This window comes from Cetorhinus maximus, chromosome 7, assembly GCF_964194155.1.
Source record: "Cetorhinus maximus chromosome 7, sCetMax3.hap1.1, whole genome shotgun sequence".
Lineage (NCBI taxonomy): Eukaryota > Metazoa > Chordata > Chondrichthyes > Lamniformes > Cetorhinidae > Cetorhinus > Cetorhinus maximus.
The window spans coordinates 5,388,990-5,413,229 of record NC_135885.1 but is presented as its reverse complement, the minus strand read 5'-3'; the positions used below and the strand labels follow the sequence as shown (position 1 = coordinate 5,413,229).

The 24,240-nt window shown below is 44.5% G+C and overlaps 2 protein-coding genes across 2 annotated transcripts in view; one reads left to right on the top strand and one right to left on the bottom strand.

Annotated features, from left to right (window-relative positions):
- The window catches only part of LOC144682565 (BTB/POZ domain-containing protein KCTD14-like), a 1,380,231-nt gene that overhangs the window by 952,097 nt on the left and 403,894 nt on the right, over positions 1-24,240 (bottom strand). The gene's annotated exons all lie outside the window — the stretch shown is intronic.
- On the top strand, positions 96-23,408 carry LOC144683075 (olfactory receptor 52K1-like). Its single transcript, XM_078546103.1, is given in 6 exon segments — positions 96-220; positions 1,099-1,109; positions 17,972-18,178; positions 18,181-18,479; positions 22,124-22,139; positions 23,227-23,408. Coding segments are annotated over 6 exon segments (840 nt in total).

The window sequence follows — 24,240 nt, the reverse complement described above, 5'->3', positions numbered from 1 at the left end:
CCATTGATGGGTAGAGCGGACGATTGCAAACTAGTTTCACGACAGCGTAAAACTGATTGTTGTCCTTCCCGCCATATTGTCCACTCACGTTCGCCATGACAACGGGACTGGACGATTCCACCCTTCGTAGCCAGCTCCAGAGAGATGAGTCTGAATGTTTGAATAAACATCGGGAGGTGGTCATGTTGTCTGTCCATACCTCTGTTTTGAAAGAGGAAAGGTTTGAGAACAGAACGTGCTTTTAAAACTGTTGTCCTTAAAACTTGTCACATCATAATTACATGTTCATGACAGTAGTTAGAGCCAATATAATCCTCCCATCTGAACAACCACAGTTTTGTACATGCCATAAGCATTTTGTTTGTTATTCATTCTAGTGATGAGAGTCGTTGATAAGGCCCAGCATTTATTGCCCATTTCTAATTGCCCCTTGAGCAGATGGTGGTGAGCCGCCTTCTTGAACCGCTACAGTCCATGGGGTGTAGGTACACCCACAGCGCTGTTAAGGTCTTGAACCGCAGGCTATGGAGGAACTGTCGATATATGTCCAAGGTGGAACTGTGTGGGGGGGGAGCTTGGAAGAGATGATTGTCCCATTGTACATACTGTCTTAAGAACAGAAATAAAGGGTTAAGGCTGTGGTTTGACAGGTTAATGTTGAGAATTTACATTATTCTGATTCTTGTAATTGCAAATTTCTTATGAAAATACAATTCTTATCTGGAACATTTGTCCTTTTGTCTATGACATCTTTTGGTTATCTCCACCTATCACTGGCCCTCTATCCAGCTCTACCTGTTCCACCACCCCCCTAAAACCAGCTTATATTTCACCTCTCTTCTATTTTTCCTTAGTTCTGTTGAAGAGTCATACGGACTTGAAACGTTAACTGTGTTCCTCTCCGCAGATGCTGCCAGACCTGCTGAGTTTTTCCAGGTATTTTTATTTTTGTTTTTATTTTGGATTTCCAGCATCCGCAGTTTTTTGCTTTTACATATTTCCAATCTTGGGCACATACCGATTTTGTTTTTGAACTTATGGACATGGAACTAGTCAGAAAAGAGCTCACCTGATTACATTTGGGATTTCTCTTCCCAGCAACGTGCATGGTAAGCACTAATAATTACTTGATGCATTAAGTAGGACTGTCTCCGCGGAGGAACCAGTGACCTCACCCAAGCTTCTAGTTTCCGTCCTGGTAATAAAAGCTCCCTGAGCGGCCTCTCAGAAGGAACAGCTAATGAACTTGTCCATCCTTTATTCATGTCACGTGGTCACTGCCACTGAGACACCTATTAGCTGAAGCAGCTCACCTCATGTTTCCCCCTTGCGGTTAAGACAAGTTCCTAATGAGCTAAAGCACAGTCAGAAATAAGTACCTAATTTGTATCATTTCTATTAGGTGATTTAAAATGTCTAAATATTGGAATTTCACATTTATGGTTGAGTACCTTGACAAGGACCTTCTATTGTATTGAATGATTGTGATGGGATATGTTCAAAATCCTTCGCACTTTTTGATGTATGTTAGTGATTTGGGTTTGCAAGGCATGATTTCAAAGTTTGCAAATGATACGAAATTCAGAAGGTCAATATACAATGAGGAAGATGATAACAGGCTTCAGGGAGACAGAGACAGACTGGTGAAATATACAGGCACATGACAGGTGAAATTTAACATGGAGAAGTGTGAAATGATATAGAATCCTAAGATCACAAGAAATAGGAGCATGGGTAGGCCATTTGGCTCTTCAAGCCTGCTTCACCATTCAGTAAGATTATGGCTGATCTGATTGTGGCCTGAACTCCACTTTCCTGCCTGGTCCCCATAACCCTGAATTCCCTGGTTGATCAAAAATCTGTCTAACCCAGCCTTGAATATATTCAATGACCCAGCCTCCACTGCTCTCTGGGGAAGAGAATTCTAAACACTAACCACCCTCTGAGAGAAGAAAATCCTCCACATCTCCATCTTAAATGGGAGACCTCTTTTTTTCTGAAACTGTGCCCCCTCGTTCTAGATTCCCTCACGAGGGGAAACACCCTCTCAGTATCCACCCTGTCAAGCCCCCTCAAAATCTTATACGTTTCAATAAGATCGCCTCTCATTAATGAGGGGAGGAATATGGAGCAAGTGGTGCTATTTGAAAGGGCGTGCAGGATGAGGGACTACTGGGAATGTATGTACACAAACATTTGGAGGTTGAGAATGTAAAACAAGCACCTGGGCTCTGAGGGCGGGATTTTCCACACCCGGCCACTGCTGGGATCTTCCTGTCCCGCCACAAGCCAATGGGCTTCTGGCTGGGGCGCCGCCTCACCAGCGGCGGGTCGCACCCACAATGGGGCCAGAAAATCCCAGCCCTAGTCTTTGTTCTATTTTATTCTTGCACTGGCTGGGCCAGCATTTATTGCCCATTTCTAGTTGCCCTTGAGAAGGTTGATAGTGAGCTGCCTTCTCGAACCACTGTAGTCCATATGGTGTTAGATACATCCACAGCACTGTTAGCACCCTATCGACTTTCTAGCGGTTTGACACAACTGAGTGGCTTGCTGAGCCATTTCAGAGTCAACCACGTTGCTGTGGGTCTGGAGTCAGATGTGGGCCAGACCAGGTAAGGACGGCAGATTTCCTTCCCTAAAGGGCATTAGTGAACCAGATGAGTTTTTATGACCATCAATGATAGTTTCATGGTCATCATTAGGCTTTTAATTCAAGAGTTTTATTAGTAGGGTGCAAGTTCCACCACCTGCCAAGGTCCCCAGAGCATTACCCGGGGTCTCTAGATTACTAGTCCAGTGACAATGCCGCTAAGCCACTGACTCCCCCTAAATTAATCCAACAATAGTGTACCACAGCAAGGAAGTTATGCTAAACCCTTATCAAACTCAGGTTCGACACCAGCTGGAATATTGTGGGCACCACAACTTTAGGAAGGATGTCAAGGCCTTGGAGAGGGTGCGGAGGGGATTCACTCCAGCGGTCACAGGGATGAAGGGTTTCAGTTATGTGGAGAGGCTGGGGAAGCTATGATTGTTCTCCTCAGAGAGGGGAAGGTTAAGGGGAGGTTTGGCAGAGTAAATAAGGAAAAACTGTTTCCAGCGAATAAAAGAGTGAGTTACTAGAGGGTATAGATTTGAAGACATTGGCAAAAGAATCATTGGGAAAAGAGGAAACATTCGTTAAGCAAAGAGATCTTGTGATCTGGAAAGTACTGGCTGAAAGGGTGGTGGAAGCAGATTGAATAGTAACTTTCAAAAGAAAATTGAATACTTTCTGGAAGGAAAAGAGTGAGAGGGTTATGGGAAAAGAGTAGAGTAAGTGGGATTAGTTCTTTCAAAGATCTGGCACAGGCATGATGGGCTGAATAGCCTCCTTCTGTAGCGTATTATCTATGGTTCTGTGGTAAAAGTGTATACAAACAAGCCCCACCATTCACTAAATAACACGACAGTTACTAAAATCAACAGTTTCAGTTTTTAATCTCTTTAGTTTAAAGCATAACTCCCTTTCTAGTTCACTAATGACCTTTAGGGAAGGAAATCTGTCATTCTTACATGTGACTCCAGACCCACAGCAATGTGGGTGACTCTTAAATGGCCGAGCAAGCCACTCAGTTGTATCTAGCCGCTCGAAAGTCAATAAGGCACTAACAGCACCGTGGATGCACCTACACCACATGGACTGCAGTGGTTCAAGAAGGCAGCTCACCACCACCTTCTCAAGGGCACTTAGAGATGGGCAATAAATGCTGGGCCCAGCCAGTGACACTCACATCCTGTGAAAGAATTAAAAAAAAAGACTAAGGGCCCATATGCTTGTTTTACATTCTCAACTTCCAAATGTTTGTGTACACGCATCTCGAGTTCTTCCTCCTCCTTTAAAATAGGACCACTTAGTCCATATTCCTCACGTCAGAGTGGACTCTCCCTATGCGACACTCAGTCTTAATGATGATCAGGCTTTTAATGGGTTTTACAGGGCTGGCTTTGAATCCCTCATCAGTCTTAACAAATCAGTGCTAATTAGGTGTGTGCTTTTGGTTATTATTGCTAATGAGGATGTACTGCGTTTCAGACAACGTTGGTAAGAAGTGAAAACAGTACCTGACTGTTAATTATATCTTGTGGGGCTGATGACAGCTTTCTCCAAAGCAGTGTTAATCAGTATAATTTACAGTATCTTAGTTTGTAGCCTATAAACAGGACCGATGGGAATGTCTATGCTGCTAAGTTCTTCACTTGCACAATAACATGGGTCACAAAGCAAATTGGTCAACCCTGTAAAACCAAATGCAATTTAAGAAATAAGTTTTATTTGATGTAAATATTTTGAAGTATGAATGATTCTATCTGATGCCACGGTGATCTCTGTATTCATCTCGATATCTAATCTGGCAGTGACTCACCTCCTGACTCACTGGAGCCTGTCCACCATCTACAAGGCACAAGTCAGGAGTGTGATGGAATACTCCCCACTTGCCTGGATGAGTGCAGCTCCAACAACACTCAAGAAGCTTGACACCATCCAGGACAAAGCAGTCCGCTTGATTGGCACCACATCCACAAACATTCATTCCCTCCACCACTGATGCACAGTGCCAGCAGTGTGTACCATCTACAAGATGCACCGAAGCAACTCACCAAGGCTCCATATAAATGCACCTTCCGAACCCGTGACCTCTTCCATCTAGAAGGACAAGGGCAGGAGACACATGGGAACATCACCACCTGCAAGGTCCCCCCCTCCAATGCACTCACCATCCTGACTTGGCTTGAATTTTCTTGACACTTATCATCCCAAGCCTGAATGTTATCCAAACTGCTTCGGTATCTGAGGAGTCGTGAATGGTGCTGAACATTGTGCAATCATCAGCGAGCAGCCCCACTTCTGACCTTATGATGGAAGGAAGGTCATTGATGAAGCAGCTGAAGATGGTTGGGCTGAGGACACTACCCTGAGGAACTCCTGCAGTGATGTCCTGGAGCTGAGATGATTGACCTCCAACAACCACAACCATTTTCCTTTGTGCTGGGTATGACTCTAACCAGTGGAGAGTTTTCCCCTATTCTCACTGACTTCAGTGTTGCGAAGGATCCTTGATGCCACACTCGGTCAAATGCTGCCTTGTTATCAAGTGCAGTCACTCTCACCTCACCTCTGGGTTATGGTTCTTTTGTCCATGTTTGGACTAAGGCTGTAATAAAATCAGGAGCTGATTGGTCTGGCAAAACCCAAACTGAGCATCAGTGAGTAGGTTATTGCTGAGTGCGGCTCGATAGCACTGCCGATGACATGTTCCATCACTTTGCTGATGATTCAGAGCATAGTGATGGGGTGGTAACTGGCCAGATAGGATTTGTCCTTCCTGTGTACAGGACATTCCTTTTCCACATAGCCGGGTAGATGCCAGTGTTGTAACTCTACTGGAACAGCTTGGCTAGGGGCGTTGCACGTTCTGGAGCACAAGCCTTCAGTGCTATTGTTGGAATATTGTCAGGTCCCATATCCAATGCCTTCAGCCATTTCTTCATATCATGTGGAGTGAATCAAATTGCCTAAAGACTGGCATTTGTGGTGTTGGGGACCTCAGGAGGTGACAGATTACATAGCTCTGTCTATAGCTTGCTGTTTCCACTGTTCAGCATGCACATAGCCACGTATTGTCGTTTCACCAGGGTGGCACCTCATTTCTAGGTAGACATGATGCTGCTTCAGGCAAGCCCTCCTGATTGGATCACTGCTAGATCCTCTATCTGCAATCAGATAGGTAAGAAAGGAACCAAGCCAACACTGTCTTATGAGGGCTGAACAATGAAGGAGAGATGTTAGAGGCGGATAGTCTGGTCAATTGTGTTAAAGGTTATGGCCATCATTTGCTATGTGAAATGCAGCCAGCGTATGAATTAAAAATATCATTAAATTGTCGCTTGACAGCACAGAATTTGAATGTTGCTGAAAAGAGAGACATGTTGCCAAAGATTTTGGTTTTGCACTCATCAGGACAAATGCAAGAATTCCAAATTTCAAACGACCAAACCAATTTATACTACAGGAGAAAAGGCTGCTGATTGGCTGGCAAGGTGACTCTGATTGGCTGAGGTGTTACCATGGAGAAAACAACAGGGAACGCTAGGTTCCCCAAGCTCCCGAGTAATGCAGAAAAGGTTCAAGTCTTGAACATATTCCTTCTGTTTGCAGAGGACGGGAATATGTTCAAGCCTTGAGCCTTCTTGAATTAGTGGGGAACTTGGGGAGCCTATAGTTCCCCTTTAATAAATCCATAAATTACCCCCTGGGGCTTACTCCAGTCAGAGCCAATGATGTGCAGCCTTCACATAGAATTGGGGTTGCCAACTGTGGCTGGGCATATTCTTGGATCTTTCGTCATGTGACCTTATGCCTCCAACTGCCCCGCCCCACATTCCCACTATTGATCACCTGACAAGCCCATCCCCCTGCCTTCCTACACCAATTGGAAAGTGAGCAGACTCTTCCGGATGATTCTTGACCCTCAGTCAACCAATCTCTTAACCCAGGTCCAATATTATTAACTAATAAACAGCATCGTCAAAGGGATTGCTTTAAGAATATAAGTTATTGCTGTCTCTATGGCTTGAGGCTTTGCTCACAACAGTGTCCTGGTAATTAACCTTTAGCCTCTGGAGACTCCAGGGCAATCCTGGAGGGTTAGCAACCCTAACGGCTGATGCCTCTTTCGAAAAGTACTGAAGCAAGCTAAGATCCTTTGCCTTTTTTCTTTCACGGGACGTGGACGTCGCTGGCAAATCCAGCATTTGTTGCCCATCCCTAATTGCCCCTTGAGCTGAGTGGCTTGCTAGGCCATTTCATTGGGCAGTTAAGAGTCAATCACATTGCTGTGGGTCTGGAGTCACATGTAGGCCAGACCAGGTAAGGACGGCAGATTTCCTTTCCAAAAGGGCATCAATATTAGACTTGGTATTCTGTAATATAACAGGATTAATTAATGACCTCAGAGTTAGGGCATCCCTAGGTAGCAGAGACCACAATATGATTGAATTTTACATCCAGTTTGAAAGGGGGAAGAGTGGGTCTCAGACAAGTATTGTAAACTTAAATAAGGGCGACTATGTGGGTATGAAAGCTGAGCTAGCTGAAGTGAACTGGGAAACTAGGCTAGAGGAGAGATCAATAGAGAAGCAATGGCAGTCATTTAAGGGGATATTTCAGAATACTCAGAATATGTATATTTCTAATATAAAGACAAATTCTAAGGGGAGGACCCACCATCCATGGTTAACTAAAGAGTTAAGGAGAGCATCAAACTAAATGAAAAAGCATATAACTGCGCAAAGATGAGTGGCAGGGGTCAGATGATTGGTCAGAATATAAAGAACGGTGGAGAATGACTGAAAGGCTAATCAGGAGAAAAAAATTAGAGTATGTGAGGAAGCTAATTAGAAATGTAAAAATGAATAGCAAGAGTTTCTACAGGTATTTGAAAAGGAAAAGAGTGAGTAAAGTAAGTGTTGGTCCTCTAGAGAGTGACAGTGGGGAGTTAATAGTAGATAATGAGGAAATGGCAGATGAAATGAACAAATATTTTGCTTCTGCCTTCACTAGAGGATACAAAAAAAATTCCAGAAATAGCTGTAAATCAGGAGGTGGAAGGGAGAGGGGAGCTTGGTGAAATTACAGTCACTAGGGAAGCGGCACTGAGCTGTGGGCTGACAAGTCTCTGGGCCCTGATGGGCTTCATCCTAGGGTTTTAAAAGAGGTGACTAATGAGGTAGTAGATGTGGTGGTGTTAATTTTCCAAGATTCGCTAGAAAGCATTTGATAAGGCGCCACATCAAAGGTTATTGCGGAAAATAAAAGCTCATGGTGTCAGGGGTGACATGTTAGCATGGATAGAAGACTGGCTGGCTGGAAGAAAGTACAGTATGCATAAATGGGTCTTTTTCTGATTGGCAGGATGTGATGGGTGGAGTCCCACAGGGGTCTGTGCTAGGGCCTCATTTACAATGTACATTAACGACTTGGATGAGGGGAGTGAAGGCATGGTAGTTAAATTTGCAGATGACACAAAGATAGGTAGGATAGTATGTTGCAAAGAAGACATAAGGGGCAGGTTTTTCTGGTCGGCGAGCGGGGGTGGGGCCCGCTCGCCGACGCGTAAGATGACACGGGGATACATTGGGCGTGTGTCCCGACCTCACCCCGCGTCATTTACATTGTCAGTTTGGCTGAATCAGCTGCGTGCCGAACTGTCAATGGCCTATTAAGGCCATTAAAAAACCAATTATCATGATGGATGGACCTGCCTGTCCAGCCTTAAGGTTGGTGGGCAGGCCGGGAGCCCAGGGGGGCTTCGGTAAAAGCATGAAACCTCGTCCATGGGCGGAATGAGGTTTCATGAGGGTCTTTACATTTTTACGAAAGGTTTCAATAAAAGTTATGGATATGTCCCAACTCATGTTCGAGCGGACTAGAATATAAAAGCAGGGATGTGCTGCTGAGGCTTTATAAGGCTCTGGTCAGACCACATTTAGAATATTGTGAGCAATTTCGGGCCCCGTATCTCAGGAAGGAGGTGCTGGCCCTGGAGAGGGTCCAGAGGAGGTTCACGAGAATGATCCCAGGAATGAAAGGCTTAACATATGAGGAACGTTTGAGGACTCTGGGTCTATACTCGATGGAGTTTAGAAGGATGAGGGGGGACCTGATTGAAACTTACAGAATACTGAAAGGCCTGGATAGAGTGGACGTGGGGAAGATGTTTCCATTAGTAGGAGAGACTAGGACCCGAGGGCACAGCCTCAGGGTAAAGGGAAGACCTTTTAGAACAGAGATGAGGAGAAACTTCTTTAGCCAGAGCGTGGTGAATCTATGGAATTCATTGCCACAGAAGACTGTGGAGGCCAGGTCATTGAGTGTATTTAAGACCGAGATAGATAGGTTCTTGATTGGTAAGGGGATCAAAGGTTATGGGGAGTAGGCGGGAGAATGGGGTTGAGAAATTTATCAGCCATGATTGAATGGCGGAGCAGACTCGATGGGCCGAATGGCCTAATTTCTGCTCCTATGGTCTTATGGTCTTATGATCTTATGTGACAGTGTCACATGAGGGGACATGGCAGGGAAATTTTTCAAACCTCTTTATTTCAAGTTTTACATCAGAGACGATCTGCCTCAGGGAGATCTGTGCGCTCTTTCGTGCACATGTGCGAAAGAGCGCACTCCAGGCTGAGGGAATCGCCACCCCCGCCCGCACAGGGAGCACATAGCGCATCCTGGCGCAAGTCATGTTGGGTGGGCTTTTATTGGCCGGCCCACTTAAAATGGCTGCGCACCCCCAAACGGTGGTGTCGCTCAGAGGCCTGCCCGCCGGCACCCGCTCCCACTCTTCCCCCACAACGGGGGGGAAAATGTTGGCCAAGGAGTTTGCAGATGGATATGGGTAGATTGAGTGAGTGGGCAAAAACCTGGCAGGAAGAACAACAAAGCAGAGTATTAGTTAAATGGAGAATGGCTGCAGAATTCCGAGGTGCAGAGGGATCTGGGTGTTCTCGTGCATGAGTCACAAAAAGTTAGTCTGCAGGTGCAGGAAGTAATTAAGAAGGCTAATGGAAAGGAATTGAACATAAAAGTAAGGATGTTATGCTTCAGTTATACAGGGCATTGGTGAGACTACATCTCGAACACTGTGTGTAGTTTTGGTCTCCTTATTTAAGGAAGGATATAAATGCATTGGAGGCGGTTCAGAGAAGGTTTACTAGATTGATACCTGGAATGAGTGGGTCGTCTTATGAGGAAAGGTTGGACAGACTGGGCTTGTTTCCACTGGAGTTTAGAAGAGTGAGGGGTGATTTGATTGAAGTATACAAGATCCTGAACGGCCTTGACAAGGTGGACGTGGAAAGGATGTTTCCTCTTGTGGGTGAGTCCGGAACTAGGGGGCACTGTTTTAAAATTAGGGGTCGCCCTTTTAGGACAGAGATGAGGAGAAATATTTTCCCTCAGAGGGTTGTGCGACTTTGGAACTCTCTTCCTCAGAAGGTGGTGGAGGCGGGGTCATTGAATATTTTTAAGGCAGAGGTAGATAGATTCATGTTAGGCAAGGGAATCAAAGGCTACCGGGGGTAGATGGGAATGTGGAAATCGAAACACAAACGTCTCAGCCATGATCTTATTGAATGGCAGAGCAGGCTCAAGGTGCCGAATGGCCTACTCCTGCTCCTGTTTTGTATGTTCGTATGTTTGTAAATTGTTCTTTTTGTGAAATATTGCAGTCACAGCAAGTTACTGTATAAAATTAGGATGAAGTACGTTGGATTGTGCAAAGAGATCTCACAAATCAAGCTTACTTAGTTAGGTGGAGATGTTGGCACAGTGGTAACGTCACTGGGCTAGTAATCTAGAGGCCCAGGCTAAATTTTGCTGCTTGGGTTTGAGTCCCACCACTGTAGCAGGTTGAGTTTACATTCAATTTATTTAAAAAAAACCTGGAATTGCAAGCTGGTCAATGAAACTATCATCGATTGTCATAAAAACCCATCTGGTTCACTAATGTACTTGAGGGAAGGAAATCTGCCGTCCTTACCTGGCCTACATGTGACTCCAGTTCCACAGCAACGTGGTTGACTCTTAACTGCCCTCTGAAATGGCCTAACAGGCCACTCAGTTCAAGGGCAATTAGGGATGGGCAACAAATGCTGGCCTTGCCATCGACACCCACATCCCATGGAAGAATCAAGACAAAATTCCAAGAAAGTTTCATCCACTGTACACTTGGATGACTATGGATTACGGTCAAAGTCTTGGTTCCTCCAGTGACCAGTGGAAACCACAGAAAATTACCTACTTCATTGATGACAATGATCAAAACAACAACTTGCATTTATATAGCAACTTTAAAATCGAAAATGATCCCAAGGTGCTTAGCAGGAACGATTACTGAACAAAATTGGACACCGAACCCCATAAAGAGATATTGGAACCGGTGGCCAAAGCTTGGTTTTAAGGAGCATCTTAAAGCAGGAGAGAGAGGTAGAGAAGCGGAGAAGTTTAGGGAGGGAGTTCCAGTGCATAGGGACAAGGCAGTTGAAGGCAAAGCTGCTAATGGTGGAACACAGGGATGTGCAAGAGGAGCACAGTGAGCTTTAGGGACTGGAGAAGATCACAGAGGTAGGGGGTGGATGAGGCCATGAAGGGTTTTGAAAGCAAAGGTGAGAATTTCAAGATTGGGGTGTTGCCACCTAGCAGCCAATGTAAGTCAGCACCAGCGAGAGCACAGGGGTAACTGGTAAATGGGACTTGGAACGAGTTGTGATATGGGCAGCAGAGTTTTAGGTGCAACATTAAAAATATATATATATTCTGTAATAAGCGTAAATTGTGAGGGTATCGTGTACTAATTTATCTTGAAAATCTGCATCAATGGTCAGAAATTACATTTGCAAAGTGCCAATGTTATCCGTACCAAAATTTGGGTTCCATTTTGCATAAAATGTCTTTTTTTTTCATAAGCACTTAAGGATTCAAGCCAAATGTATCTTCAGACATCACGAGGGTGGATTGCTCCCTACGTTGTAGAACACATTGACCAATTCCTCGCTACCAATTAGCAAATTAGTTGTGGAGCAATTATCATCCAAACTGGAGAAGGTTTAATTAGTGGCTTCTCTGTGTCTGCACCCCTATGGGCGTTGACGGTAAAAATAAATTAACCTTAGTCCTGTTCTTCGGACTGCTTGTCCCTCAAGTGAATTCACAATTAACCGGCGCGGTCACAAAAATAAGTAAGCCCCTCATACGTTATTTTTCCCGTGTTATGATCATGATTAATTTTTGCATTGCGATAACTTTATATCGCACCTGTATGGTTCCACATGAAAGAAGTCGATCCACGTATTGTTCAACGGTTAACAAATATTGTAAGGGGACCGAGAATGTTTCAATGCATGCTAATTATCTGAGATTTCAATGATAGACTGTTTATTATTATTAGGTGACGTTTGAGACCTTTTAAAAAAAAAGCATGGTTTTCTGTAAAACCCGAAACTCAGGTCGCTAGGTGTCAAAGCGATTGTCGCTGAATAATGAAATTTGAATTCTGCCTTGTCCATTTGTAGCCTCCCTCCTGAATATAATGATAAGGGCAAGCTAGGCAACAGAGCAGATCGGGGAACGAGATGCCCTATCTGGCAACTAATTCCCAATCAGGGATATCACATAAAATTCCATAGAACTTGCAACACAGAAACAAACCATTCGGACCAACTGGTCGAGCTGGTGTTTTGCTCCACACGAGCATCCTCCTAACCTATACCCTTCTATCCCTTTCTTCCTCATGGACAGAATTTTATTACCCAGCTCCTGGTGGGTTTGTAGGCGGCGGGGCTGGCCGTAAAATTATTTGGACGGCCATCCCGCTGAGCTCTCTGGTCACCTCGACCTCTCCTCCAATTTTACGGTGGGGTCAGGCAAGTCCTAGGCCAGCCCACCTGCCCTTGCTCCAATTGAGGCCCTTAAGGGTCGTTTCCCACCACACCTCCACTTTCAGGCTGGTGGCAGGAGTTCAGAGGCAGAGGGGGGGAAGCCCAAAAAGTGACCCTGGTCAAGCGTTGGGCAGGAAGAGGTGGGGCAGGGGGAGGGGGGTGGGGGATGGAGAGGCACCTCCATCAGCAGTCTCCTTTTAACATTAGCCACCTCGCCCCAGAAGATCTGGCCTCTGTGGGTGCTTCCTCTCACCTTGGCCTCTCCACCACCACCCTTACCCCCTCTGCTCACTCCCCTCGGGCCTCACCTCCCCTCCTTGAGACCCCAAAAACTACCTGGTCCTAGACCCCTGAGACTTCGGCTCGGAGGACTGCTTGCAGTCCCAGTCCTGTCCACTGCAGCTGCTGGGGCTAGAGAGCTGCTGGCCAATCAGGTTGGCCGTTAGCCCTCTGAGGCGGGGCTTCGGCCCGAGTGAGGGGCGCAAGACCCGCCTCCAGCTAATTAACGCTTGTTGGAGCTTCAAACGGCTGTAGGGAGGCAGTATCGGTGCCATTGTGTTTGCCACCAACTCCTCGGATGGTGGGAAGGGAAACTCAGTCATCCTAAAAATCCTGGCCCATGTGTTTATCCAGCTTCTCCTTAAAGGCATCACTTCAGCCACTCCATATGATGGCAAGTTCCACATTCTCACACTCTCTGAGTAAATGGCCATTTAAGAAACATCTTTAGCAGTTGGGATGTAAGAACAGAGTTCACTCAGTTGACGTCTGTAGGTTAGTAGATCTTCTTGGTTCATTGAGTTTGGGACTGATGATGGAAGCCATCTTCAAGACTCTATCTTTGAAACGTTCGAGCTCTGTTTGACTGTATGTGGCTTTATATAAAACATCTGACTCTGCTTACATGAAGGTAGCATTTACTGACCATCCTGAATTGGCTGAGGGCAGTTAAATGTAGGACTAGAGTCAGACAGATAGGTGAGGCAGACTCCCTTCCCTGAAGGTCATTATGGAACCATTACTGGGTTTATTACAACAACCCTGTAATCCTTTTATGGTCATGAACTACCAGTTTAATTGAATTCTATTTGGGGTACAGTAGAATAGTGGTTATGTCACTGGACTAGTTATCCAGAGGCCTGGAGACATGGGCCAGGATTTTGACGTTGGCGTGTGGGGGCGGGCCCCACATGCCAACAAGTAAAATGACGCACAGTGACATCGGGCGTACGCCCCAACATCATCGCGCGTTATTTAGATGTTATGTTTGCCCGCCGAACTGCAACAGCCTATTAAGGCCATTAAAAAAAACAATGAAAGGAGCTGTCAACACTGCCCGCCCAGCCTTAAGGTAGACGGGCAGGCGGAGAGCCCAAGCGGCCTTCGCGTTTTTTAGGAAACCTCATCCACCAGCGGGACGAGGTTTCCTGAAGCTTTTATTCACTAAATGATAACATTTTGCTGAATTTAAAAACATGTCCCAGTTCACGTGACACTGTCACATGAGGGGACATGTCTAAATAGTCGTTAACTTTATTCTTTAAAAACTTTTATTATGTCCTTAATCTCCCTGAGGCAGCTCCGTGCATCAGGGAGATTCCTGGGCTCTTTCGTGCACAAAAGAGTGCAGGCCCTGACTCTCCCTCCTCCCCCCCCCACTACCGGCCGTCGGCCAATTAAGGCCCGACCACATTAAATGGCGGCGTGCAGCCAATCGTGGGCAGTATTCAGCTCCGCGCTTGCCGGTTCCTGACTATTGGGATGTGGTCCCAGGGTGACACTTCACATAAAATAAGCATGACCTGGACAACTAGCTAAAGAGAATCAAGAGCTTTAACAACCTGAGCTTTAACACAATTCCTTCAGAATTATTTACTGTGTTGGTGGGAAGTGTTACAGGTAACTGAATGGTTTAATAGCCGTGTCAGTTCTGTCTCTCTCTCTCTCTCTGTCTGATTTTGCTTTTATATATTCATTCTTGTGATGAAGGCATCGCTGGCAAAGCTGGCATTTATTGCCCATCCCAAGATGTCCTCACCCAGTTTGATGCAACAAAATAGCTCACAGTGGCCGTTAAGAGTCAACCAGGTGAATGGGAAGAGCAAGTCAGCTTGTTGATAGCGGTGCAACTCTCGGGTCTGTCCCAACCATTACTGTATCTGTGCATTTTGTTTACAACATCAATTGCAATTATGCCTCTTGGACATTTGGTCCAGGCCGTATTCACAATGAGGTTCTTCAAAGAAAAAACTGCAGTGATTTCTCTCTTTTCGAAATACCATTGAAGAATGTGATTTATTTTATAGAGGTCTGACCCACAAGAGCTCCCTATTAACATCAAAATGATATAGTGATCAGACAGCTGCTTTAACTCATCTCTCTCTCAATTTATTTTAGTAGGAAATGGAGGAAAAATTTCTTTACCCAGGCAGTGGCCAGTGTTATAATCCCAGTTAATATTACTACTGGACAAGCCAGATACCAGAATGGAACCCAGCTTGATGGATTCTAACTTTTATTTATTGGTTAAATACGCGGAGAGTGGCTACTGAACAGAGTCACAAGAGTCAGCTAATGAACTTTTAACAAAAGAATAAAACACTTATTAAACAAGGAAAAATGAACTATATTATAATACTTCGTCACCCACAACTATACCTTTACAGATATATAAGATTTGTAAGGACAACATAGGTTACAAAAGCTATCTTATACTCTAATGTTCACAGTAAGTACGTAGTCCATGTAAACCAATAGGCAACCTGCAGTCAGGCACACAACACTCTGAAACCAAGTGACAGAGGCCATGCCAACCAGATGTATGGATCTCTCCTCAACTCTCTCCCAGGCGCTTGTCATACTGTGCGCCAACCGGTCTCACTGAACTCTGTCTTTCACCTGACGGTTTCCAATCTCCACTCTCCAAGAACTTGCTTTGGGAGATTCTCCCAAACTGATGCTTTCTCTCAGACACCTTCCACAAGGGCCCACTTCCATGGCTTAGAACTCTCCTTCCAATGTTCATCTCCTCTGGACCACCAGGTGCATTCAAGATTTCTTCCATGCCCTCACTCTCAACCATGCCAACAGAACACCACTGCTTCACATACCCATAGCAAAGAGTTATAGACCTTCAACTGTCTCCTTGGATCTTCTGGCTTCTCGCACGGCTACATTGCTTTAGATTTGCTTCCTGCAGCTTTCTCCTTTTAACTTGAAGCTTGGAGCTGTCCTCTCTGCTCCTTACTGTCACTTCCACAGAAGAGGACCTTTTCCTATGGTCTCCTGTTCTTCCTTTGATTAGAAGGTCTTCTTGGGAACCTTCCTTTCTGTCCCGCTCCTTGGCCTTGGGACCTTTCAGTTCTTTTGGGAAATCTGCTCTTTCTGCAGTTCCCTCTCCCAGTCTCTCTGGAATCCTGGCTTCAACTTCAGTTTGGGACTTGCTATCTGTGCCCCTGCTCCAGTCTCTCTGGCAGCTGCTTCCAATTGAACTCAAATTGCTTTCGGTTTCAGTTTTGTGTGCGTGTGTGTGTGTGTGTGGATTGGGCCTCCCTCTCTGGACCCCTGTTGCTAGGCAACAGCACAGTTTTTTTCTTTACTCTTGTGTTTGTTTTACTCCCCTTCAAGAGTCATAAAATCTCATTAGAAAGGCAGGTATACAAACAGCTTTAGAGCTGCTGTCTCCCCTCAGAAATGAAACTTGATCCCAGGTTTCACCTTTTAACCCACAAATAGAAAAAAATATAAATTGAACTTAAACTTAAATACATACCTTATTCTTAACACACCCACATACACATATAACTTACTTAAACTATCTCTATTTCGTAGCAGCAGAATGTGGAGTGGCTGAGGTGAATAGTGGCAATGCCTTTAAGGGAGAGCAAGAAAAACATGTGGGGGAGAAAAGATTAGAAGTTTATACTGATGGGGTTAGATGAAATTGGGCAGGAGGAGACTGGTGTGCACCATGAACACCTGCATTAACCTATTGCCCTACTATAAAGACTATGGCCTAAATCTCCTGATCAGAGTTGGAACTACTGCATCCAACTCTGATCAGGCAGAGTGGTAGGTAGGTGGGTGAGTAGTCAGGTCAGGTCAGGGGGAGGTCAGTGTGGGAGATTGCGGGGGTGGGGTCAGTTATATAGTTACACAGGAGTTCGACTAGTATTTTTCTGTCTAACATTTCCGGGATAACTATAGCAGAACTGTCCAAAGTCTTTGACTCTAACTCAGAGTTAGAGGCCGGAATTTTCTGGCCCCATTGGCATCGGGCATCATGGTAGGCTGGGGGGGTGGGGAGGGGTGGGAGGAACATGGCGAGAAGGCCAAAAATCGTTTCACGTTGCCATGAAACCAGTTTGCAATTGCCCGCTCCAACCATCAATAGCAGGCCTTGTTTCCCACCGCCACACATCAGAAACATAGTTTCAATACTTTAGCATCTCATTTCGGTTGTCTAGTCTCCCCTTAAGTGTATCTCCCCTTAAAAGTTCCATATTCTCCCCATAAAGGAGTTCCTTCTGAATTCCCTATTGGATTTCTTGCTGGCTATCTTATATTGTTGGATTCTAGTTATGCTCTTTCCCACAAGTAAGAACATTCACTCCGTGTCTATTCTACCAAAGCCTTTCATCATTTTAAAGACTTCCACTGGGTCACCTCTCAGTCTTCACTTTTCAAGAGAAAAGAGATCCAGCCTGGACATCCTCTCTGGATAGATATACCCTGGCATCCTTGATATCATCCTTATAAATTATTTTGCACTCTTTCCAGTGCCTCTACATCTCAAAATTAGGGGTCGCCCTTTTAGGAAAGAGATGAGGAGAAATTTTTTCTCTCAGAGGGTTGTGTGACTTTGGAATTCTCTGCCTCAGAAGGGTGGTGGAGGTGGGGTCATTGAATATTTTTAAGGCAGAGGTAGGTAGATTCTTGTTAGGCAAGGGAATCAAAGGTTACCGGGGGTAGGTGTGAATATGGAATTTGAAACACAAATCCCATGATCTTATTGAATGGTGAGCAGGCTCGAGGGGTCGAATGGTCTGCTCCTGTTCCTATTTCTTACATTCTTATGTTCCTATTTACATGACGACCAGAACTGAACGCTATATTCTACGTGTGGTCAGACCAAGGTTCAATACAAGTTTGGCATACAACCGCCCCTATTCTTTTGATAATCATTCCTGTCAAGTACCTTGGAACATTTTACTATGCTATTTAAAGGAAAGAAGATGTTGTTGGCTCCATTTATTAGTCCCTTTAGGTTGGTCATTTCATATCTTGCATGATCCAGCAGGTTGGGGTTGAGTTTTTGATAGGACATTGATTCTACCAACTTCATTGGTTTTTGATACTCTATGGTCTCATTTGCACTGTCTCACTTTTATTCATCGTTGTCTCTGTACATTGTGTGCACACACTGGGCATGGTGGATACCAATCACAGTGACTTTCTTAATGATGATTCATCCTGCTCGGCGCCCCAGGATTTGAAAAGTCTGAAAGTCTCCCCTCTGCTCCACTCCACTTGGTCTACTTTGTAACACTGATAGTAAACTCTGCCGTTGTGCTGGTGATTGACCCAGACCAGAGTTTGCATCATCCCATGTACATTCTCTTCTGTTGCCTCTTGGTTGTCGATAACATCGTCAGTTCCATCGTTGTCCTGCAGGTGTCACTCATCTTCCTGTTCAACCAGTTTCTTTGACCGGTTGCCTGGCCCAAATGTTCTTTGTTCATTTTTGGCCCTCTGCAGAATCAGCCCTGCTCTTGGTGATGGCCGTTGGCCGCTATGTGGCGATTTGTAACCCCCTGCACACCACAGCCATTACGAGCGCAGCCCTGCTCAAGCTAGTCACACTTGCTCTCATTAGGAACGGGGTGGCCATGTCCACCCGAGTCATATTGGCTTCCTCATTCCCATTCTGCAAGTCTAACATCATTTCCCATTGTTATTGTGACTGTATGGCACTGGTGAAGTTGGAACGACCTTTAGTAATGCCATAGGTTTGGTATTTTGCCTCTGCACTAATTGGCTTTGACAGTATTTGTGTCCTCTTGACCTGCTGGAGGACAGTCACCACAGTTCTAAAAACCTCCTCGGCAGAGTCCTATTGCAAGATGTTTCACGCTTGCTGCACCCACTCGCTGGTGATCTCATGCTGTTACCTGACTGCCTCGTTCTCCTTCCTGACTTATCGAGTGGGTCATGTGATGGTGACATTTGAATTCAATAAAGATCTGGAATTAAAAGTCTGATGATGACCACGAAACAATTGTCGATTGTCGTAAAAACCCAACTGGTTCACTAATGTCCTATAGACCATACGACCATAAGGCGCAGAAGTAGGCCATTTGGCCCATCGAGTCTCCTTCACCATTCAATGAGATCGTGGCTGATTTGATAATCCTCAACTCCACTTTCCTGCCTTTTCCCCATACCCCTTGATTCCCTGACTGATTAAAAATCTGTCTATCTCAGCCTTGAATATACTTAACGACCCAGCCTCTACAGCCCTCTGCGGTACAGAATTCCACAGATTAACAATCTCAGAGAGAAGAAATTCCTCCTCATCTCTGTTTTAAATGGGCGAGATTATGAAATTATGTCCTCTGATCCTAGACTCTCCCATAAGGGGAAACAACCTCTCAGCATCTACCCTGTCAAGCCCCCTAAGAATCTTATATGTTTCAATAAGGTCACCTCGAATTCTTCTAAACTCCAATGAGTACAGGCCCAACCTACTCAACCTCACCTCATAAGAAAATCCCTGCATTCCCAGGATCAACCTAGTGAGCCCTCTCTGGACTGCCTCCAATGCCAGTATATCTTTCCGTAGATAAGGGGACCAAAATTGTTCACAGTATTCTAGGTATGGTCTAACTGGTGCCTTGTATATTTTTAGTAAGGCTTCCCTATTTTTATATTCCATTCCCTTAGAAATAAATGCCAACATTCCATTTGCTTTACCTATTACCTGCTGAACCTTTTGGGATTCATGCACAAGGACCCCCAAATCCCTCTGTGCTGCAGCTTTCTTCAGTCTTTCTTCATTTCAATAATATTCAGCTCCTCTATTCTTCCTGCCAAAGTACACAATCTCACACTTTCCCACATTATATTCCATCTGCCACGTTTTTGCCCACTCACTTAACCTGTCTATATCCCTCTGTATACTCTGTGTGTCATCCTCACCACTTGCCTTCCCACCTATTTTTGTGTCATCCGCAAACTTGGCGATAGTACATTCACTTCCCTCATCCAAGTCATTAATACATATTGTAAATAATTGTGGCCCCAGCACTGATCCCAGTGGCACTCCACTAGTTACAGGTTGCCATCCTGAAAATGCCCCTCTATCCCAACTCTCTGTCTTCTATTAGTTAGCCAGTCCTCTATCCATGTACTATCCCCAATACCATGGGCTGTTATCTTATTAAGTAGCCTTATGTGTGGTACCTTATCGAAAGCCTTTTGGAAATCCAAGTATATTACATCTACTGGTTCCCCTTTATCTATCCTGCTTGTTACCTCCTCAAAAAATTCTAATAAATTTTTCAGGCTTGATTTCCCCTACATGAAGCCATGCTGACTCTGCTTGATTAGATGATGCATTTCTGAATGCTCTTACATTTAAATGCTCTAAATGCTATTATATCCTTAATAATAGACTCCAACATTTTCCCAATGACAGATGTTAAGCTAATTGACCTATAGTTACCTGTTTTTTGTCTCCCTCCCTTTTTGAATAAGGGCGTTACATTGGCAGTTGTTCAATCCTCTGGGACTTTTCCAGAATCTAAGAATTCTTGGAAGATTACTACCGGTGCATCCACTATCTCTGTAGCTACTTCCTTTAATATCCTAGGATGCAACCCATCAGGTCCAGGGGACTTATTGGCCTTTAGCCCCATTAGTTTCCCTAGTTATTTTTCTCCAGTGATAGTTATTGTATTTATTTCCTCCCCTCCTTTTGCCCCATGACTTTTTTAGTATTTTTGGAATGCTATTAGTGTCTTCTACTGTGATGACTGATGCAAAGTATTTATTCAACTCCTCTGCCATTTCATGATTCCCCATTATTATTTCCCCAGCCTCATTCTCTAAGGGGCCTATATTGACTTTGGCCTCTCTCTTCCTTTTTATATATTTAAAGAAAGTCTTACAGTCCATTTTTATATTACTTGCTAGTTTACTCTCAAAGTTTATTTTCTCCCTCTTCATTTTTTTTTTTGACCATCTTCTGTTGGTTTTTAAACTTTCCCAATCCTCTGGCTTACCGCTAATCTTTGCCACATTGTATGTATTTTCTTTCACTTTGATACTATCCTTAACTTCCTTGGTTAACCATGGTTGTTTTATCCAGTTCCTGGAATCCTTCTTCCTCACTGGGATGTATCTTTGTTGTGAGCCATGAACTATTTTCTTAAGCATCTGCCATTGTTCATCAACTGTCTTTTCTGCTAAACTCCTTTCCCATTCCACTCCAGCCAACTCTGCCCTCATTCCTTTGTAATTACCCTTATTTAAGTTTAGCACAGATGTTTCCAACCCAGGTTTCTCACACTCAAACTGAATGCTAAATTCCACCATGTTATGGTCACTGTTTCCTCGGGGATCTTTTGCTCTGAGATCATTTATTAAACCTGCCTCATTACACATTACCAAATCCAAAATAGCCTGATCCCTGGTTGGATCCACAACACATTGTTCAAAGAAACTGCCCCGAATACACTTTATGAATTCTTGCTCATGGCAACCTCTGCCAATTTGACTTTCCCAATCTACATGGAGATTAAAGTCACCCATGATTAATATACTGCCTTTTTCACATGCCCTCATTATCTTCTGATTTATTCTCTGTCCGAAAGCATAGTTACTGTTATGGAGCCTATAGACTACTCCCACCAGTGTCTTCTTCCCCTTGTTATTTCTTACCTTCACCCTTATGGATTCCACATCCTCCGATCCAAGATCATTTCTTGCTATCACACTTATTCCATCTCGTACTAACAAAGCTACCCCACCACCCTTTCCTTCCAGCCTGTCCTTTCTAAAAATCACATACCCCTGAATACTTAGTTCCCAGCTTTGATATCCTTGCAACCATGTCTCCATAAAGGCTGTAAGATCATACACATTAATCTAATTTGTGCTGTTAAATCATTTATTTTGTTCTGGATGCTATATGCATTTAAGTAAAGAGCCATTAATTTTGCATTTTTACCATATTTCTGTCCTTGACCCTATTTGCTGCTGTTTTTTTCTGTTTGTACACGTTATCCCTTCCTGTCACACTCTGGATATCATTACCTAAATAACTGCCCTGCAATGCTGCCATATCCTTCTGCTTTGTAAGCCTACGTATCCCCTCTCCGGAACCCTCCCCCGCTCTATTTAGTTTAAAATGCTCTCTACAGCCCCAGTTATTCGATTAGCCAGGATAATGGTCCCAGCATGGTTCAAGTGAAGCCTATCCCATGCTTCTACCCCAATACTGATACCAGTGCCCCATGAACTGAAACCCATTCCTCCCCAATCTTTGATCCACGCATTTAACTCCTTGATTTTATTTGCCCAATGCCAGTTTGCCCGTGGCTCAGGTAGTAATCCCGAGATTATTACTTTAGAGGTTCTGCTTTCTAATTTAGCTCCTAACTGTTCAAATTCTTTCAGCAGAACCTCCTTTCTAGTCCTATCAATGTCGTTGGTACCAACATGGATGACGACAACTGGATCCCTCCCCTCCCACTCCAAGTTCCTCTCCAGCCCTGAGGAGATGTCCTTAACCCTGGCACCGGGCAGGCAATACAGCCTTCGGGACTCACGCTCACGGCTGCAGAGAACAGCATCTATCCCCCTAATTATACTGTCCCCTACCACTACTACACTCCCATTTCCTCCCCGTGGTCAATTTGCTCATTCTCCCTGCAGTCCCCGCTCTCGTCCACACAGCTTGCAAGAGCATTGTAACTGTTGGACAATTGGAGGGGCTGAGGCTCCTTGAACGCTACCCCCTGGGTCCCCACACCTGCCTCACCTGCAGTCACGCCCTCCTGTCCCTGATCACAGACCAAATTTGAATTATCTAACCTGTGGGGTGTGACTGCCTCCTAGAGCCAAGTGTCCAGGTAACATTCCTCCTCCCTGATGTGGAGCAATTTCTGCAGCTCAGACTCCAGCTCCTCAAATCAGATCTGAAATTCCTCGAGCTGCAAACACTTACTGCAGATGTGTTCGCTCTGGGTCATCTTGGTGTCCAGCAGCTCCCACATTCTGCAGCAGCAACACATCACCCATCCTGCAATCACTATCCTATTTTATTTAATTTATTAATCAATTACTCTAGTATCGCTGCTCTTCACACTTTATTGAATTTAATTATTTACACCAGTATCGATCTTATACTTAACAGGCTACTTTTAAGAAAAAGAAAATAAAAACTAGAGATCTAAACACTAACACTTAATCTAAAGACTAGAAATACTCACCAATCCAATTCACCAATCAGCTGCTTTCCACGCTCTTTTTAAATGAGGTCTCCCTGCTCTGTTTTAAATAAAGTCCACACTCACCCCACTCTCTGTGAAGGAGATCTGCTGCCCTTACTTGGTCTGGCCTACATGTGACTCCAGATCCACAGCAATGTGGTTAACTCTTAAATGCCCTCTGAACAGCGTAATTAGGGATGGGCAATAAATGCTGGCTTAGCCAGCGACTCCCACATCCTGTGAATGAATTAAAAAAAAGCTCCAATGGACATCCGCGTTTTGCTGTCTGTCTTGTACTTCATACTGACACCAGTGGCTAACCCCATCATATACAGGCTAAGGACCAAAGAAATAAGGGAGCGGCTCCTGAAAATGTTCAGAGGGAAAGGGGTTAAAACCAGAGTTCAGATAGTGGCCTCTTTAACTCACTGAGAAACACAAAGTTTCCACTTGCTAATAAACTTTATGAAACTCTTACTCGGGTAACAGCATTTTCACTGTCACAATTTAACAGTTGGTTCATTAATGTTATGCATGATTTTGCGATTCGGCAGCACTTTCTGCACAATCCTAAGTGCGCTAATAGCTACACTAACAACCAGAAGTGGTTGCTAGAAGTGTAAAAATAAAATAGGGTAATAATAGTGGGGGATTTCAACTTCCCCAACATTAACTGGGTTAGTCATAGTGTGATAGGCTTAGAAGCAGCGGAATTCTTAAAATGCATCCAGGAGAGCTTTTTAAACCAGTACTTAGAAGGTCCTATAAAGAAAGGGGGCGGTCCTGGACTTAATTTTAGTGAATATAGCCAGGCAAGTGGTAGAGGTATCAGTGGGGGAACATTTTACAGATAGTGATCCTAACTCCGTTAGATTCAAGGTTGTTATGGAAAAGGACAAGGATGGGCCAGAAATCAGAGTTCTAAATTGGGGGAAGGCCGATTTTAATAAGATCAGATATGATTTGGCCAGAGTGGACTGGGAGCAGCTACTTTTAGGTAAAACTGCGTCAGAGCAGTGGGGCTCATTCAAGAAGGAAATAGGGAGAGTACAGGGCCAGCATATTCCAGTAAAGACACAGGGTGGGACCAACAAATCCAGGGAACCCTGGATGTTGAGGGATATACAGGATTGGATAAAGAGAAAAAGGCAGGCTTATGGCAGATACCGAGGGCTCAAAACAGCGTAAGCCCTAGAGGAGTATAGAATGTGTAGGGGGGGAACTTAAAAAGGAAATTAGGAATGCAAAAAGGGGGCATGAAAAA